The following is a 17,539-nucleotide window of genomic DNA, read 5'->3' as shown; positions in this document are numbered from 1 at the left end:
CGCCACTGTACAGGGACATTTGAAAAATTGAAGGGGTCTTCCGTAAAGATTGCTTTGCAAGTTATATTCCCTTTAAAAGTTGAAGTACAGACCAATTTTTATCTCTGAATCCGAATGACTGCCCAGAAAAACCGTAATTTTTATTTTCGAAATTCCATAGCACAAAAGCAGTAACGACATTATATTTACCTAATTATTATTTATAAATGGAACGCGCTTTTCTTATAGATTTTTATTGAGGAAGCTATAAAAGCTACAGACTAGTCCATCTTGTTTAAATTCGTCATGTTCCCATTAAACTTGACTAAAGCTGGTTTCACACTCGACGGAAAATTAGCAGCGTAAAGTTTAACGTAAGCGGTATATCGAATGGGAATCAATTTTCAGCTCGGCGTTTATTATCGTCTTTCCACCATATTTTCCGTCGAGTGTGAAAAAGCTTAAGTATGCAATTTTTTCCGGTGCGACTTTAAGTGCAAGCTAGTTGTAGCTACTCGACTAGGGAGAAAGTGAGGAAAACGCCTAGAGAGAGAGAGCGAAGAAAATGACTAAGGAGAGTGAGAGACCTAGGAGGATTTAAGTAAACCGAGTTTTCATATTCCTAGGAGAGACTTGACTAGAAGTGAGTTTTGAGTATGGTAACCACACGGTGAGAATTTTGTCCGTTTTGTCGTGCCATAAGTATTACCATAGATATAGGAAACGTATATAAAGGTCTAGATAAAATATTTCAAAGGGAGTGAATATAGAGGTGACAGCTAGCAGAAACGCGTAATTTCTGCAGGCTATCCTTATAAAGCGCTATCTATCGGTAAGAAAGCTCGTGCTATCGTCGCGAGAGCCATTGTCTCCTGCTTAAAAATTATACTAAAAGTCACCAACAGAATCTGATGGCGTCTAAAGACTACGGCACTTAGTACTAAAATGCTAAGAGACCTCGCGCTCTTGGTCACGTGTCTTCCTCGGTGTTTGGTGTCTGCTAGGTGTCAATTCCATTGAGTTGGGAATATTAATCTAGAGATCCAATCAAATCTGCTCCCCGCGAAACAAGTTTTTGAAAAATACGAATGTGCCGTCTGCTCTAAAATGACGAGCAAACGTTATCATATGACCCGTGGCGCCATCCATTATTTTAAAGAAAAACAATCTTTTTGCTTGAAAACGCGTCTTATTTGAACGAACCATTGAGAGATAGACGGCGCCACCGGTAGAATGATAACGTTTTCTCGTCATTTGGGACGCCGATGGGAGAAGACGACAGTATTCTTATTTTTAAAAACTTGTTTCGCGAAATACTGAAATCCGACGTTTTGATTGGACCTCTAGATTAATATTCCCAACTCAATGGTCAATTCCGTATTTTATGTTAGGCTTAGACACCCCGAAATTTATCTAGACCTTTATATACATTTCTTATATCAGCCGTCCGATAGTTTATTTCTGAAATCGATCATTTTTTGGCTCTGGTACGATAATTTGAGTTTCAGGTACTGGCAACGCTGCGCTTAAGCAAATGTTCCATTTGTTGTTAATTAGTCCATGATTTACCCGTAGGCTGAAACTGAAATTTAGGAAGTTGTTATCGTTTTTAAGTCACGCGTTGAAGCATAAGTTTGTTGATATACACTTATTTTCCTTTTTCTTGTTAATTGTTACGCTTTGTTTATTCGAGCATGTTTCGGAAACGGGTTTGTTTACGTGTGAAGGACCAACGTTAAACTCAATTATACCAATAGTTTTTAAGACTTGAATAGCATTGCTGCGCAAAAAGTCATTGGGATTAAGTTTCCCATTTTAAGAAATAGTTTTAATCATTGTTGGTAAAAAAACTGGGAGCTATTGCCAACTTTGCTATGATTTATTATGTTTTAGGCTGTTAACAACTCAACTATGATGGGCAAAGAGTGCTACCTCTTGGGGTAAGTATTGGAATCCCCTCAAAGAATTTTTTTTTGGATGATGAAATAATTTTCCAACTTTAATGTCATAGCTCGGGGGTCAGAAATTTTAAATCCCAGTTGCATAGTAGGCTATTTAACTTTAATTATTTATACCAATCCGTCCATGGTCATAAATTGAAATGGGTACCCCATATGTGTTATGTCATTTAAACTAAAATAATATTATAGACCAATTTTTCTGAAAATTTACTTATTTCAAAATTACATGACAGTACCTTTACATTGTGAGGTATAGCAGGCTTATTTACCTGCTTTTATACACTAACATGGCGGCGTATTTTCAAGCTCAAAATGAATTTTAAGATCCACCAATATCATTAAGGAACTTGGCAGGGGTCCCTAAAGGAAATTTTAATTATGGATCTCAACTTAAAACTTAATACTACTTTTTATTTTTTTGCATTTGTAGCTGTATAGGACAACAGAGAGATGAAGGCTCTGTCCAAAATCTGATGGGAACATCAGTCTCTTCAACATCATCCTTGGAATATGACCATAATTTTTTAATACATGACTTTGATACTGGACCGGAAATTGAAATTGGACCAAAGGAGGTAAAATAAAACCTATTTAAATACAACCCGTAACATTTAAAAAATTGAGATTATGGACAATTTATCTAATTTAAAAAACTAATTTTTTAGATTGACTTCTTTTTGGACAATGGTTCTGTCAGAAAAATAGTTGTTGAAGAGAATTTACGAGCAGTTGATCTTTGCCACGTTTTGGCTCTTAAAATCAATGTCTGCGAATCTGGTTCATGGACTCTCATAGAGCAAATGACTGATCTAGGAATTGGTATTTTCCATTTAATGATTTTTTTACAATTTAATTAATTTTCTAATATTGGCTTCCATTTGCAGAAAGGTTTATAGAGGACCATGAAGAAGTATTAGGGATATACGCTAGCTGGAAGACAGATTCATCTAGTTGCCAAAATAAGTTCATCTTCCGTCAAGATTTTAGGAAATACGAGTTCTTCAATAATCCCGGGAAAATATTTCCTTTTGAGTTACTTAAATTAAAACCCTCTGCTTACAATACACTAGCTGTAAATAAATCTGTAGCTGATATCGCTGCTCTACAGGTAAAAAAAAACACACATTTATAATGTTCACTCTTATCAGTTTTTATATGAATTTTTACATAAAAGAATGTCTTGAATGAAGGAGAAATGCCAATTGTAAGTGATTATATCTGGTGTCAAGAGTCTGAAAACCTTTGGAAGAGGATGTTTTTCAATGTAAATAGCTATAATCTGAACTTTGGAGCCACACCCGAATCCAAGGTGCCTATTTAAGAAAAAAAATAATATTTAAACGAATAGGCTTTTCAGGCAAAATATATATTACTACTTTATTTTCTAGTTTATATTATTCAGGGACCTTCGGGTTCATGATATTTGTTATCCGATTGAGGAGTCAAATGAGACAACAATGAAATTTAAATTTTGTTTAAAAGTATATACTTTTCAGACTGTTTGTTGTACCATGCTAAGCACCAGATTTATTACAGGCCTCTATGCCCGATGGTGCCCTGACTAAATTGTCTTGGTTTTATGTGGAATCAGAAAAACTAAAGCAGTGCTGGATAGCTACGTTAAGACTAGCTAAAGTAATTGTTGTTCCAAATAGTGGAAAATACCTTTGATTTAATAATAATAAATTTTGCTCTATAGTATGGAAGTAAAATTCGTTCGAATTATGAAGAAAATGTAACAAGGTTTTCAATGGAGCCTCGCAATTCTACTGTGGGTTTCTTTTCTTTGCACAAATTTTAAATCAAAACTTCATTTGAAATTTCTATTGATTCATTTTAATATGGGACAGAATTTTAGACCTATTAGCAGCGCGCTGGTTGCCATGGATTTCAGTGGGAAATATGGTGGTCGTGTTATCGAAAATGAAAAGGAAGTTGCAGTTATTGCTGCTACTGAAGGTCACACGTGGAGGGTGGGTAACGTTTTTTGTCACTCACTGATGGTGTTCCTAGCTCCAAGATTAATAATAACCTGATTTTACAGAGGAAAATCACATCTCTTCAGACATCACCTAGCGCTCAAAATTTCAGCCAAAGTCCAATTTCAAAGGCTCCCTTTGAATTTGGTGTTCACACCCTGCAGCCCTGGTTTTACAGTGATATGAGTCGATCCGAAGCCATTCGTAAGCTTAAAAGATACGGCACAGTTGATGGGTATGCTTAATCTGCACAAGAAATATAGGCGGTACTATTAATCTATCTTGTTTCTTCAGTGTGTTTGTGGTTCGAGAAAGTCACAGGCATTTGGGAAACTTTGTTCTAGATTATTCTTACAAAGATACCATTCATCACGCTGAAATAATTCCTGTAAGTTAATTCATTTTTTTTGCATTTTTTATTCTTTGTGCGAGACTTCTACTTATCTTAGATTGAGGAAAAAAATCATCTTTGTTACTCCTTGGATCATGGAAAAACTAAATTCTATGATCTTATTTCACTTGTGGAATTCTATCAACTGAACCTGGGTTCTCTTCCCACTAAATTAACGCATTTCTTAGTGCACCAACCCAAGAGCAAAGATCTTCCAAAGTGATGTGTTGAAATAATTCGCTCTTCCTTCCAAGATTACCACAATAGACCAAACTGTAAGCTGCAATAGTTTTATTTTCATTTTTAAGAATAGGCACTAGTCAGAAGCGTGAATGGACTATTTATTAATAATTTTTACACACTGGTACAATATATATATATATATACAGGGTGTTTCAAAAAGGGTGGTATGAGCGAAGACCTACGGGTTCTACAGTTTATTTTAAGACTAAAATGTTCTATGTCATTTTTTCGATTTGGGCCACCATTTAGAAGTTACGAAACACTTGATGCATGGATGACCCCTAATTTTAACGCTAGTTTTAATAAAATAATCAACGTAAATAAATAGTTTCATTCATGGCTCTCTGTACGCGACCAAAATAATATTTCGCTGTGAGTAGCGCGCAAACGTAAAGTTTTGAAGATGAATGAAAAATTAACGCGTCGGCTCGCGCTGTTCAAAACAGTTTTCGAAGCACGTGAAGTTTTCATTAATCTTCAAAACTTTACGTTTGCGCACTACTCACAGCTAAATATTATTTTGGGCGCGTGCAGAGAGCCATGAATGCAACTATTTATTTACGTTGATTTAAAATCCCTTTCTATACAGCCCATCCATATTCGCCACAAAATTAATAATTTATGTCTACTCCACAAATTTTTCTTTAACGGCCTCGATAGTACCTTTAATGATTTCTTTTCCTTAAATGTGGGGTCCACAACGCGCGGTAATTCCCTTAAGTTAATTAAATCAAGAGCAAAAACTGCATTTAGTCATAATTATTTTTCCCATAGTGTAATTAATCATTGGAACTCTCTCCCAACGCAAATCGTTACTGAAAAACACTATTCTAAATTTAAAACTCTAGTAGAAATTTTTTTTAATTTGGATATTTAATCTTTATCTCCCTTATCTTATTTTACGTCTTGTTCTTATTTTGTAATTGTCACTGTCCTTGCCCCATTTTGTATTGTATTACATTGTGTTTTGTACCATTTCAACTGTAAAAGATTGGAAGCCTGCATATAAGCCTATTACGGTTTTGTAGGCACAACATGTGATAATAAATAAATAAATAAATTTTATTAGAACTAGCATTAAAATTAGGGGTCATCCATATTCGTAACTTCTAAACGGTGGCCCAAATCGAAAAAATGTCATAGAACATTTTCATCTAAAAATAATCTGTAAAACCCGTAGGTCTTCACTCATACCACCCTTTTTGAAACACCCTGTATATATAACTTCTGCAAGAATTGCTTTTATTTTCATTGTTTATCTAATTTAAAAACATTTCAGTATCCCATATTTTAGATTTATTTTTTACTTTAAATTAGGGTTGGCTGATATTGATTTTTCTGATTAATTTTCTGATACCGATTATTGGCCGATTTTCACCAATACTAGAAAACACATGAGTCCCTGACCATGTGACCGAAGTTCGAATTTGAAACCAGGTTTTGCTAACTTTTTTCTAAAAAAAAATCCTCAAGGTTACGGCGCCATCTACTGCAGGATTGAGAAAATCCGATTAAATAATCCTGAAAAATTGGTATCAGAACCTTTTTTTGATAATTGGGTAAAATCAGTATTTTAAACGCGAATCGGGAAAATCGCGATATCGGTAACCGATACCCATTTCATATCGGTTTGTGCCCAACCCTACTTTAAATTATAATAACAGTATAATATTGTCTTAACCAAGTTGATCATCTGAAAAATTGAACTATATTGGAAAGTGTTTTTTTAAATCTGGTAGTACCAATTGTAAAGAGTTTTGGGTATAGATCTGTTACTACAATTAATTAATTGATACTCAAATACGTAATCTGCTACTAATTGTTGAATGCCGGTTATTTTTTTTAAAGATCTGCTGGGATAAATTGTAATTTTTAAGTAACTGTCACGAGCCAAACATTTTGGCTGGCAAAATTTAGTAGTCTGGCTCACACATGAGTTAGATCCTAACACATTTTTATGAGTAATCTATAAAACTTTCAAAAATTTAACTATTTAGTACAATTATTGAATTGGCATTCTCAGATAGCAATAAAATTGTCTTTTGCCCAAAACAAAACTACTCTTCCCCCAACACTATGGGATGACTTTAACAATTACCCGTATAATTTTTACTGTTAATATGACCTGGTGATTGTAATAAGGTACCGTGATTTTAGACACAGAGTTTTGTTAGAAACACAAAATAATTAAATGAAGCTGTGATTTAGCAGCCTACAAAAAAAATGGATGCACAATACAGAACTTAAAAATTGTAGCTGCTTATTATGCAAAACTTTTCAAACATGAACGTTAGGTTTTTACTGTCCCCTTTTATACAGAATGGGAGAGTAAAGAAATTTCTAAAAAAACATAATTGTACATTATTATAAATCAATTTTGGTTACGGTAAATATAATAAAAATTATTGGCACTGTTCATGAGTGAAATTACAGAATTAACCTCAAAAGTACTACTTTGAATAATTTAATACCATTTTTAATTTATTTTGACCCATCTTTGACTTAAAAGTTAAAATGAATTTACTGACCATATTTGTTACTCCCAATCTGTTGCTTGTGGTTCTGTACTCTCAAAATTATTTATACATCTTAAGTGCCATTTGAACATGTTTTTTAAGTGGTTAGTTTTGAGCAACATGTCAATTTTTTTTTAAACTATAAATATCCAATACTCAGGCTTCTAATATAAGAACGGGAAAGAGTCAATTATTGACTTTTTGGTAATTGTTAATATCAGTTGATAAATTTCCCAACCTTCATGACTGTGCAGCTAAGTATCGAAAGTAGTATCATTTCAATGAAGATGAATAAAGGACATTTAATTTCTGAAGGGTAGGTTATATTGACTAATGATTTTTTTTTGAAGTTATTGAGAAAAAGATCTATGCATCTCATATGAAAAAATCATCAAATATTCTGCTAAAATTACATGTATTTTACTATAGACCCTTTTGAAAGTTTGTTCCAGGTGTGCAGGTTTTACATTAATATTTTATTGTAAATATTTTTTCATAATGGATTATTGACCACCAAACTCTTTTTAATAAATTTATCATTCTTCTAATATTTGAGATAAATTCTTAGATACATCCCAAGTATACAACAAATCTTTTATGAGAGGAGTATTTATCTACCTATAGTGTTATTTGCTTGAACCATGTAGGTGTTTCATTTTAATGGCCTAAATGGAACTTAATCTCCATTCTAGATACACTTCTAGTTAAAATAAAATTTCGATGTTGTAATAAAAATTTTCTCCAGATTATAAAAGAATATTTTGAAGAAAGTTTGATTTTAAAGCGTTTATTAAATACATAAATAAATGGTACATTATTTTTTAAATGTTTCAAATTAGTCTCTTCCCAAGATTGATTATATTCTTACAAATTAAGGAATTATCAATATAATGAGTTAGCGAAAGCATTAGCATATGCTGCTGTGAATTGGGTAATCTATATTTGATTTAACTTTAGTTTAGATTCATCTTCCATGTTGAAACAATTAAGATACAGGCCCAAAATTCAACCAAATACTATGATTAAGCCAAACTACATGACTGTCACGATGCTGATCTTGAGTTTGAAGCTGAACAACAGCATTGATAAAGTCTTGCTTCAAATTTATCCCTACAATCACGTCTCCATTTACATTTTTAGGTGTGAGGGTTGCGTAAAATCCAATTTTGTTTCCTTTTTGAAAATTAACAATGTTTGGATCGTACCTTTGGCCCATTCCTGAATCTTGAACTTCATCAAATTCTGCTGTGTCATCTCTAGCTAAGATTGCAAATTCGCATTTTGGCATTTCAATGTGACCAGTTTGATTTCCATCTTCAGGGTCTTGAAAAGAAACATGGGCAACATGATTTGTGGGATTACACAAGGTCAAAATCACTTTAGCTGGTTCATTCGGAACTAATTTGGGAACCTTTTTTATTCTCAGCTCCACAATATGAAAGAATGCAGTTAGTTGTATTTTAAACTTTATCGATGACGGATTGAATTCTGGTTTGCTCAAATTATGCTCGCATTGTTTACATCTTTGAGACTTTTTTATAAGCAGACTCTTGTGTCGGGGGTAAAACTCCGTGGTTGAGAAAGGTTGAAATTCCGGTTGAATCAACCTTTGTTTTATAGTTGAGATGGTCACCAAATTAACTAGATTTGTAAGGATAGACTCGTCAAACATTTCAGTTTCTTCAAATGCTAGAGAGGGTGCAGGTTCTTCCATTTTATTTTCATCCTCCTTATAACTACTACTGGTACTTAATCCTGCCAATTTCTTGGCTACAGTAGCTGAAATTCCAAATGACCCAAATCTGTCAGAGAAATTGGCATATCCTGATCTTTGAACTATCTTTCGACGTTCCTTGTCTAGTTTTTCTTGTTGAGCCATTGCTCTGTAATATTCTAGAAGTTGACTGATTCTTTTAACACATGCATTTTCAGGATCAGGCCAGCTTCCAGTTGCAACAGTTTGATCTGGAATTCCAACATCTCTGGAAGACCAGCGACAAAACCCACAAACCAGGTAATAAACCTTCTTGGGGGTGGTTTTGTTTGGGTCTTCGGGATTAATAACTTGGATATTTGAAGCCCTAATAGACAAAGTATGCATGCAACTGGGGCAATCGAAGCAATTGGCGCACCTGTTTTTCTTGAGTCTGGCTTCGGGAGAAGGCATGTACTCCAGGCAGTTAGGGCAGTAATGAGAATCTACTTCATGAGAAACACAATCGCTACATCTTAGTTCGGTGCAATGACGACAAAAATAGATCTTGGTAATAGGACGTTTTTCGTTACACGAACATTTGTAAAGAACTTTCGAACTTTTTAATATTCCGGCCATAACAACCAGCAAGAAAGGTTTCAAATTAATGAAAAATTATGAAATTGACAACCTGACACAGGCCTAAAGGATAGATGGGCAAAATTCTTCCATGGGCAAACGCAACGCGTTTCAGAGTTGCCAGTTCCTGGAACTCAAATTATCATACCAGAGCTAAAAAATTACGGATTAGAAATAAGTTATCATACGCCTTAAAATTGGAGGTAAATTTGAATTTTGTATGAAATGCTGACGTTAAACTTCTTAAATCAAAATTTTAAAAAACACTTAAAGTTCAACCAATTGTTGGGGTTTGTCTACTATAAACTTAAATCCTGTAACCCTTCAGGCTCACCTTCCCCCGGTTACCTTCATTTTTGTTGTTGTTTGGATTGATTTTAGGTTATTTACTTTTGATATCACATTTACCCCCCCCCCCCACCCCCGCACTCTTGACCAATATTTAATTAGCCCTCGAGGTGCAATACATCCATCCCTCCCTTCCCAAGCCCAGATATTTCCCAAAACATTCCCGAGATATGCGCTGGACAAAAGACAAAACCATCAACTTTCGCTCAGCTCACAGCGATCCCATGAAACCAATTTCATTTTACCAGGTAACAAGACTCCAATCCAGTGGCGTCGCTGGGCTGTTTTAGGAGGCGCTTGAGCCACCTGTAATATTTCAGAAGCGCCACCTAAAATTTCTTAAAAGCGCTACCCAAAATTTCTTAAAAGCGCCACCTAAAATTTCTTATAAACGCCTCCTAAATTGAAACTATTGCTTCTACTAAAATTTCCGAAAAATTCTAGTAAAACCATCAAAAGTGTGTCCCGCTTCGCTCTTGAGTTTTTCAAATGTGTCGTTATATACCTTTATTTCTATGTTTACTGGCTACTCTCGTTACCCTCCTATTCTAAACAAAAGGAAATTATTTTTTTGTAAAGCCGGTTTACCCGGTGAAAGTAAATATTAAGAACCACATAAAACAGGGCGTACCGAGGATTCGAGGTATGCGCCAACTCCTTCTTAATTTAGGCGAAATCTTGGAATTTGTCTTGAAAAGAGTTAATTGGTCCAAAAAAGGTTCATCGAAAACTAAACTTTAGGGGTGATACTCCCACTCCCTCCCCCCAACGGACATCCCTCCAGGGTTTGTGGCTTAAGCGCCCCCAAACTTCCACCCCTGGCGACGCCACTGCTCCAATCAAAGCGCGATTAGATACTACCAGCTGCAGCTTTCCCCCCACTTGTACTCAATGTCAGAGCAGGGGCGGATTAACCCTTTCGGCGCCTTTAGGTACGGAATAATTTTCCGCCCCTTTGCATTGTCTAACGGGTTGGTCAGCTAAGTAGGGGCAACCCACGTGCTTCGACCGTGGGGTTTTATCACAGTTTTGGTGCCCGTAGAAAAATGGTGCCCTAGGCACGTGCCTACTAGGCCTAATGGTTAATACGCCCCTGTGAGCATGTACGATTTACGAACCTTGGGTGCGCCACAAGTTTCCGCTTGGAAACGATACTAAATGTAACCCCTTGACCCTCTAAGCCCCCCGCAACCACGTAGAGGCAACCTCGCAACCACGCACGAATTTTCCTAGGTCAGATGACGTCATCCGTTCTATTTAAAGCGCTGAATGTCTTATTTCGAAATATATAACCATAGAAATCTCATAGGTAACTTGAATGCTGCCGCCTACGGCCGAGCTTGACGCCAGTTCGCCTTGAACCTTCAGCCAATGAGAGGCCGTAGAGTGGTTCCACCAAGGAGGATAATAATCCTCCTTGGATCCGCTACTATAGCGGGAGATAGGTGACGTCATTCTCTCTGGTGACATTAAATTCTTGGCAGAACCACTCTTTGAGCTCTGATTGGCTGAGATCTGGCTATCGTCTGCCACGGCGTTTGTCCCATTTGCCAGTTACACGGCAACATTCTAGTTACCTATGAGATTTCTATGTATAGAACTTACAAATTAAAATAGTTCTTTTTATAAAGTAACGTGGCCTTCTTGTTGAAATGTTGCTCTTACGTCAGTCTCTTACTTTGACAAGCCTACGAGCGCGCGCTACAGTCGCGAGGAATATAGCTTTTTCTAGAGCGCGTGCAAATCGCTCGTGCGAGGAATACACTAATAAAGCTGGGTCTTGTGACGTAAGAGCAACATTTTAACAAGTTGGGCAAGACCACTTTTTATTTTATAAAATCAACTATTCCGCTGCTAAGTTTTTTATTTTTGTGAAACTGAATTTTTTGCCCCCCCCCCCCCCCCCCGAAACCCAGAAAATTTGCACTTTCAGAGCACGAGCATAATTTTCCAACCCCTGACGTCACGGCTTAGTGGAGTCCGAATCTTATTATCTTACTACTGTCATAGAAGGATATTGAAGTTGACTATTTTCTACCGAACTAGAAGTTTTCAACCTATTGGGTGATCTTAAAATTCATTTTGCTCGTGAAAATACGCCGCCATGTAAAAAAACGTATTTTTGAAATCGGGCAATTGAATACGAGCGGCGCGCGTAATATTTTGCTTCAATCGCACGCGTTTTGTAGAATTAAAATCCGAAGAGTTTCCGCTTTCCTCAATATCAGAATTATCATTTTCACTTTCACTCGCCATTACAATAAATTATATCGTAGACGAAAGTTTCGCTTCCTTAAAAAACCTAATATTTGGGCCTAAAAATTTGACTTTTCAAAACACGCGCCGTTAGCTCGCGACAGAAAAACAACTTAAAAATTTCCTCTGTGGGAGGCTTTAGGATAAACTAAAATCCGGTTCTAATATCGGAAATTTTGAGGAAGATAAATAAGATTTTGTTTAGGTTCGCTTTGAAAATATTTAAGCCTAGGCCTGACATAGGCCTAACTTTTAAAATAGCAGGCAATGTCAATGGCAGTTTTGGGAGAAGCAGTAGCTGAAGTTCCTTAGTATTAACCTTTGTATTTAAAGGTTATGTCGAAGTGTTTTGGCTTGCCACCCCACTCAATAAGTAATATTATATTTTTATTATGTTTGTAGAAACTTAGATAAACAAAAACCTTATGAAAGAGAAAATATATCCCAGAAAAAATACATTACACTAACGAATGACACTTATGACGAATGGACGACAGTCATTGAATTAAACCGCAACAATCATACTGATCATTGTCTTATTTTTCAAAACTTTACCTTCTATTTAATAATATGCTTTTTCTCTTAGAAGCTTAGCCAAGATAAATGTCTCGCACTCTGCTTAAATTCAACATTCCGATTGTAACGTTAATTTTGGATTATTTTAAATCTCAAGATAATTTTGATAATAAGAAAATACTTTTGCTATTTTATGCCCTATTTGTTCCTACGCTCTCTCCCAAAGAGCTTTTAGCTAGGGGTCGCTCGTGCGCTGGACGCCCGAGCTTTTAACCCCTCTTTTATGGCTCTTGTTTTACAAGCACACCAAGATGGTGCTTGATAACCAGAAAAGGGAATGGGGGTTGTAACTGGCCAGATCTCCTCCATTTCCACCGAGCCTTCCTTCATTTCATCTGTGTGTCGTTGCCCAATTATCCAACTCGCTCTTCTTCTCTGTGGGACTGCCGAAGAAGCCCCTTTTAGTTTTATAACCCCTGTCGAATTGACAAAGAAAGTATTGAGGTTTGCCGACTTTGCCAACAGATGTTTATATCTTATATTTATTTGTGTACGCGTTACCAATCTTGTTGTATTCTATTTTTGGATTTTACGATTGCGCGAAATGCGGGTGGTGGTGATTTATCCTTTTGTAGATGCCGGACCTTGGTGATGATCCCAAAAAATAACTTCGTGGGTAGGGATTCGTCCCGGGATTCCAAGAGGGACGGGTCTTGATTGGTCCAAAAAGGATGCAATTCCAAGAGACTACGTGACCCCACTCATATTTAAACTGGACTCAAACTTTTTTTAAAGTGCTCTTACAAGTGCGACCGAGGAGAGACTTGAGAGAATAAAATTGAAGACCGCGGTTTGCGCGCAACTTGTCGGACTAGGGTTATAGTCCCGACGACGTGGAGTGCGTGCTTTTCCGAGAAGTTATCCCGAGAAAAGAAACGGCTTCGGATCCGTAGTAAATAAGACTAATGATGTTAATATTATTAAGTTCCCTATAAAGCTGCGCAGCTACTGCTCGCCCCCCCACTTGTGTGGGTATGTGTTTCTAAAAGTGTCCAATTTGATTTAATCGATTATTAATTGTTTTACTTTATCTATGATTAATTGTTTATTAAACATTGTCATGGCAAACCTCAATCCGAGTCTTCACTAGTATCTATTAAGCTAATTTAATTTAAATGAAATCCCCTAGACATCAAACTGACCATATATGGTAATTTCCTTATGTTAACTCGCCAACCCCAATAGTGAAAGTTGAGCGAGCACCCGGGCCATAATTTATTGATGTAGTCCTTACATGATTTGGCTCCTTCCTCCTTAAAGGAGCTTCCCGAGACCCGATACGTCCTACCAGGGCGTGCAAAGGCTACACACTGTTAAACAACATAAGATACAGTACTCAACGAAAACCGATATTTACAATGTTAAATAAAGTGTTTTAAAAAAAAGGATGTTGCCGTAATTATAGTCCTGAGTTGTTGTTCCACTAGGCTCACTGAACTTCCTGAAGTAATTTTTACCAAATCATCAATTTGAAAGCCCGCCGTTTGTTAACATTTCATTTTACCCCGAGGCTTAAGGAAATCCAAACTTTTACCTGTACAACGACACATTACCGTCCACCGCAAATCGTTTTCTACATGTGGAAATGAAACATCGAGGAGCCATAACAACAAACAACGCAATTAGTACGGGTAAAAGAGGCCCAAAAAGAGCTCTCCAGCGGCAAAATTCGTCCCAACTTGCAATGTGGCCTAAAAATTCTATTTTGATGTCTACTTTGAGGATCCGATGAGTCCGCAGCGATGCGGGGTGGACAACACAGTTTTTGGGGGGCAAGGGGGGCAGGAGGGGGCAGTTGCCCCCTAAATTTGCTTTCACTGAATTGAGCCGTGTTTGGTGTTGTTCCCGGTGTTACATTTCATCCTGAGTCGAATGCGACCAACCCCATGCCCGTAAGATAAACCGTTTCCGAGTTATGGCCGAATTTGTACTGAATCACGTGGTTTTTTCTCTAATATGGAAAAAAAATCCACAAATGTTAAATTTAGCAATCCGGTCAAGTTGGGTATCGTTTCTGTAGTATGTTTTAACGTTGAGTCGAATGAGACACGCCACGGATCGCTGGGACTAATAGTTTCGGAGGTATGACCAAAAGTACACTAAACAAAGGTTTTTTCGGAATTTCACTAAATGTTGAAAAGGTATATCAACCATTTGGCCAGGACCAACCGTACTTTCGTATCGTACGTATTATTTTGTGCCAAATCGAATGAGACCAACCGCAATTCCGTAGGATGAATAGTTTCCGAGATATAACGAAATATGTGCGAACCATAAATGGTGTTTTTTTCAAAAAGTTCGAAAATATTCATTTAAATCCCACCGGTGTCTACAAATTTCTCCCCGGACGACCACAATGTATTCATCTTACATACTACTAAGTGCTTAATCGAATGAGACCAACCGCAGCGCCGTGGAATGAATAGTTAACGAGTGATGACGGAATTTACATTAGATAATTGACATTTAATCCTTAAACAGGTTCTGAAAATATGTACCTTTAACAGTGCTAAATGCACGAACTGTCTTACCCCTCGCTTGTAAACATGAGTAGACGAACAGCGTTAAGCGTTTCGTTTCCCTCCGTATAAAAGTGTAAAGGCTTGTTCCCCCGAGTTATAGTTGCAATTATTCCCATACCCAGTGGTGTAGTCATAAAAAAAAGAACCGGGGCGCTACCTGGGTACGGCCAACTTCGATTTCGCGCGTAATCGAAGTTGGCTGTACCGGCCGCTACAATGTACGCATAGAAATCGGATAACAAACTAGAACGCTTAATCGAATGGCTGACAAGGCACCGATTAGATTCTTGGCTAAAACGACAGTAACGCCATATGCGCTGCCTCTAGAGGCGCGCTCGCGCGTAAGTTGATTAAAAGTTTTTCCCCGCCCCATTGAAATTAATGTAAAGTTGGCGATAATTAAACGTTAATTAACCTACCAAATGATATAAGAAATATTCCACTGACAATTTTTCCCGTTTATATGAACTTAAATGTAATATAAAATCGTCTTGAAAAATCGTTTATCGCTTTATAACATTCAAAAATAATATTTTCCCCGCACCATGTAGATAACCGAACATCTGCTCGTCTAGGTAAAGTTTGTGTTGTCAACGCGCGTATTAGAAAGCAAAATGAGATTTTAGAAAGTAGGTTGTAATTCGGAACGATACTTTTCGCGAATTTGGTCATCAGTGAATTATAAATATGACTTGAAATAAGTTTCAAGGTTTATTTAAAAGCTAGTTTCATAACTTTTCATCCATTGGTTCGTTCAAAATGTATCTTTAAAGTAGACGAAAATTTGAAGGCGCTAAATCTTGCCCAGTCTTAAGCCTCGGTTTAATCTAATGCGTATTTTGAAACGGAAAAACCCGATTACTATCGTTAAATCTTGAATTAATAATATGATATATTTAATACGAAACAAATAACGAAATACGTTCTAAGCTTATTTAACGCCAAAAATTCCACGTATTTCGAAGGCGCAAAGTTGTAAGACGCGTTTCGGGTACAACGTTAAAACCACGAATACGACACCACGATTGATCGTATGTAAAATGTTCATAGAACAATTTTTGTGGGAAATAGCCGGACCCTAATGTTCATAATTGGGTTTATAGCCGTACATACAATACTAACGTAGATATTCGCGATAAGCCATTACTGTGCACCGGTTTCCCCCATAACTATTGCTCGTAAAACAACTATTTCCGACAGTAACCTGTGAAAAGATATGTATTTGTTTGAGTAAATACTCCTAAAATATTTAATTACGGAATTTTGAACCATTCTTCATTTTTTATTTAAAAAAAACTATCTTTCTATGATTTGAAAGAAACGCGTTTTATAGTGCGTTCCTAGCGATTGGAAATTATGGTAAAAAGAAAACTATTTCTAACACTAACCTGTGAAAAGATATGTTTTCTTTTGAGTATGTACTCTTACACGATTTGATTACGCAGTTTTGAGCCATTCTTCAACTTTAATTAAACATAAGTTACTTTAAAGATTTAAACAAGCCGCGTTAGCGTCGAGCTAAAGTCGGCCATTTAATTTTAGGCGAAATAGAGTGTTAGTTCACCAGTTTGGCACCGAGGGCGTAACTTTCGTTGCCAGCCAAACGAAAAGCATGGGCAATAGGCAGGATTTTTTAAAAGTTCTAATCGGACCCCACGACAAAATTTCAAAAATCGTTCTAGTTTGTTATCCGATTTCTATAAATGTACGTTCAACAATACAACTTCGATTTTAGCGTGATTGAAGCTGGTCGTACCTAGGTAACTATTTGAAATTGTTATGGTAATTTCCTGCGGGCAAAATTTATAATAAATTCACACACCCTTTATTCGAGAAAAATGATTTACGAAATAGAAGCAAGGCGCGCCCTGGCAAGTTGAAAAAATAGTAGGGCGCGCCCTTGCAAAATGGAAAAAACCAAGGCGGGGCGGCGCCCTGCCTTTGAAACAAATTGGCAAGCCAAAATATACCTCTCCTCGGAAGAATTGTTCCTAGCGGTATTAATTTTTCGAGATGACTCTTAAAGATATATTTCCGCAATTCCGAGTTATTTACTAAAAACGTATGTCGGTTATTAAAATTGCAATAATATTTAACTATAAATTGTTTATTATAAGAATGAATATTGTTAGCTATGATTATGTAAAATTAACGTTTTTTTTGTTTTTATTTTATTTATATTTTGTTTAAAGAAAGGAAATGAAAGAAAAAAGTGTGTATATATATATATATATATATATATGTATATATATATATCTATCTATCGATGTAATCCTCAATACTAATGTATTAAATGCATTAAATTTGTAACACTCCACCACGCACACGCGAAACGCCTATGTGGTGGGGATAACCAATGCATTTAAAGAAAAAAAATACTTATAGAAAAAAACTGTATAAATTTATGCATTGAATAAACCATAATAATAATAATAA

The 17,539-nt window shown here is 36.3% G+C and overlaps 2 protein-coding genes across 2 annotated transcripts; one reads left to right on the top strand and one right to left on the bottom strand.

Moving 5' to 3' along the window:
• Positions 1-1,567: 1,567 nt before the first annotated feature.
• LOC149932267 (growth factor receptor-bound protein 10-like) lies at positions 1,568-4,866 on the top strand. The gene is made up of 12 exons (XM_090155576.1): positions 1,568-1,919; positions 2,371-2,515; positions 2,606-2,759; positions 2,825-3,048; positions 3,115-3,249; positions 3,329-3,421; positions 3,477-3,575; positions 3,640-3,711; positions 3,791-3,913; positions 3,985-4,154; positions 4,214-4,307; positions 4,369-4,866. Exons 1-12 carry the CDS (start codon positions 1,891-1,893, stop codon positions 4,531-4,533), a joined length of 1,503 nt encoding a protein of 500 aa, XP_090011702.1. The 5' UTR covers positions 1,568-1,890; the 3' UTR covers positions 4,534-4,866.
• A 2,989-nt stretch (positions 4,867-7,855) lies between these two features.
• DCTN4-p62 (dynactin subunit 4) lies at positions 7,856-9,485 on the bottom strand. The gene has a single exon (XM_090156601.1). The coding sequence runs from the start codon at positions 9,399-9,401 to the stop codon at positions 8,055-8,057; it is 1,347 nt and encodes a 448-aa protein (XP_090012727.1). The 5' UTR covers positions 9,402-9,485; the 3' UTR covers positions 7,856-8,054.
• Positions 9,486-17,539: the final 8,054 nt, after the last annotated feature.

Source organism: Leiobunum rupestre, chromosome 8 (assembly GCF_980474605.1).
Source record: "Leiobunum rupestre chromosome 8, qqLeiRupe1.1.hap1, whole genome shotgun sequence".
In the NCBI taxonomy this organism is placed as follows: Eukaryota; Metazoa; Arthropoda; class Arachnida; order Opiliones; family Sclerosomatidae; genus Leiobunum; species Leiobunum rupestre.
This window is presented reverse-complemented; position numbering and strand designations above follow the sequence as displayed.

Coding starts and splice junctions, on each gene's coding strand:
- LOC149932267 (XM_090155576.1), top strand. CDS start 1,891: ATGATGGGCAAAGAGTGCTACCTCTTGGG. Junction 2,760..2,824: donor AATGACTGATCTAGGAATTG/GTATTTTCCATT, acceptor TTCCATTTGCAG/AAAGGTTTATAGAGGACCAT. Junction 3,914..3,984: donor CTGAAGGTCACACGTGGAGG/GTGGGTAACGTT, acceptor CTGATTTTACAG/AGGAAAATCACATCTCTTCA.
- DCTN4-p62 (XM_090156601.1), bottom strand. CDS start 9,401: ATGGCCGGAATATTAAAAAGTTCGAAAGTTCTTTACAAATGTTCGTGT.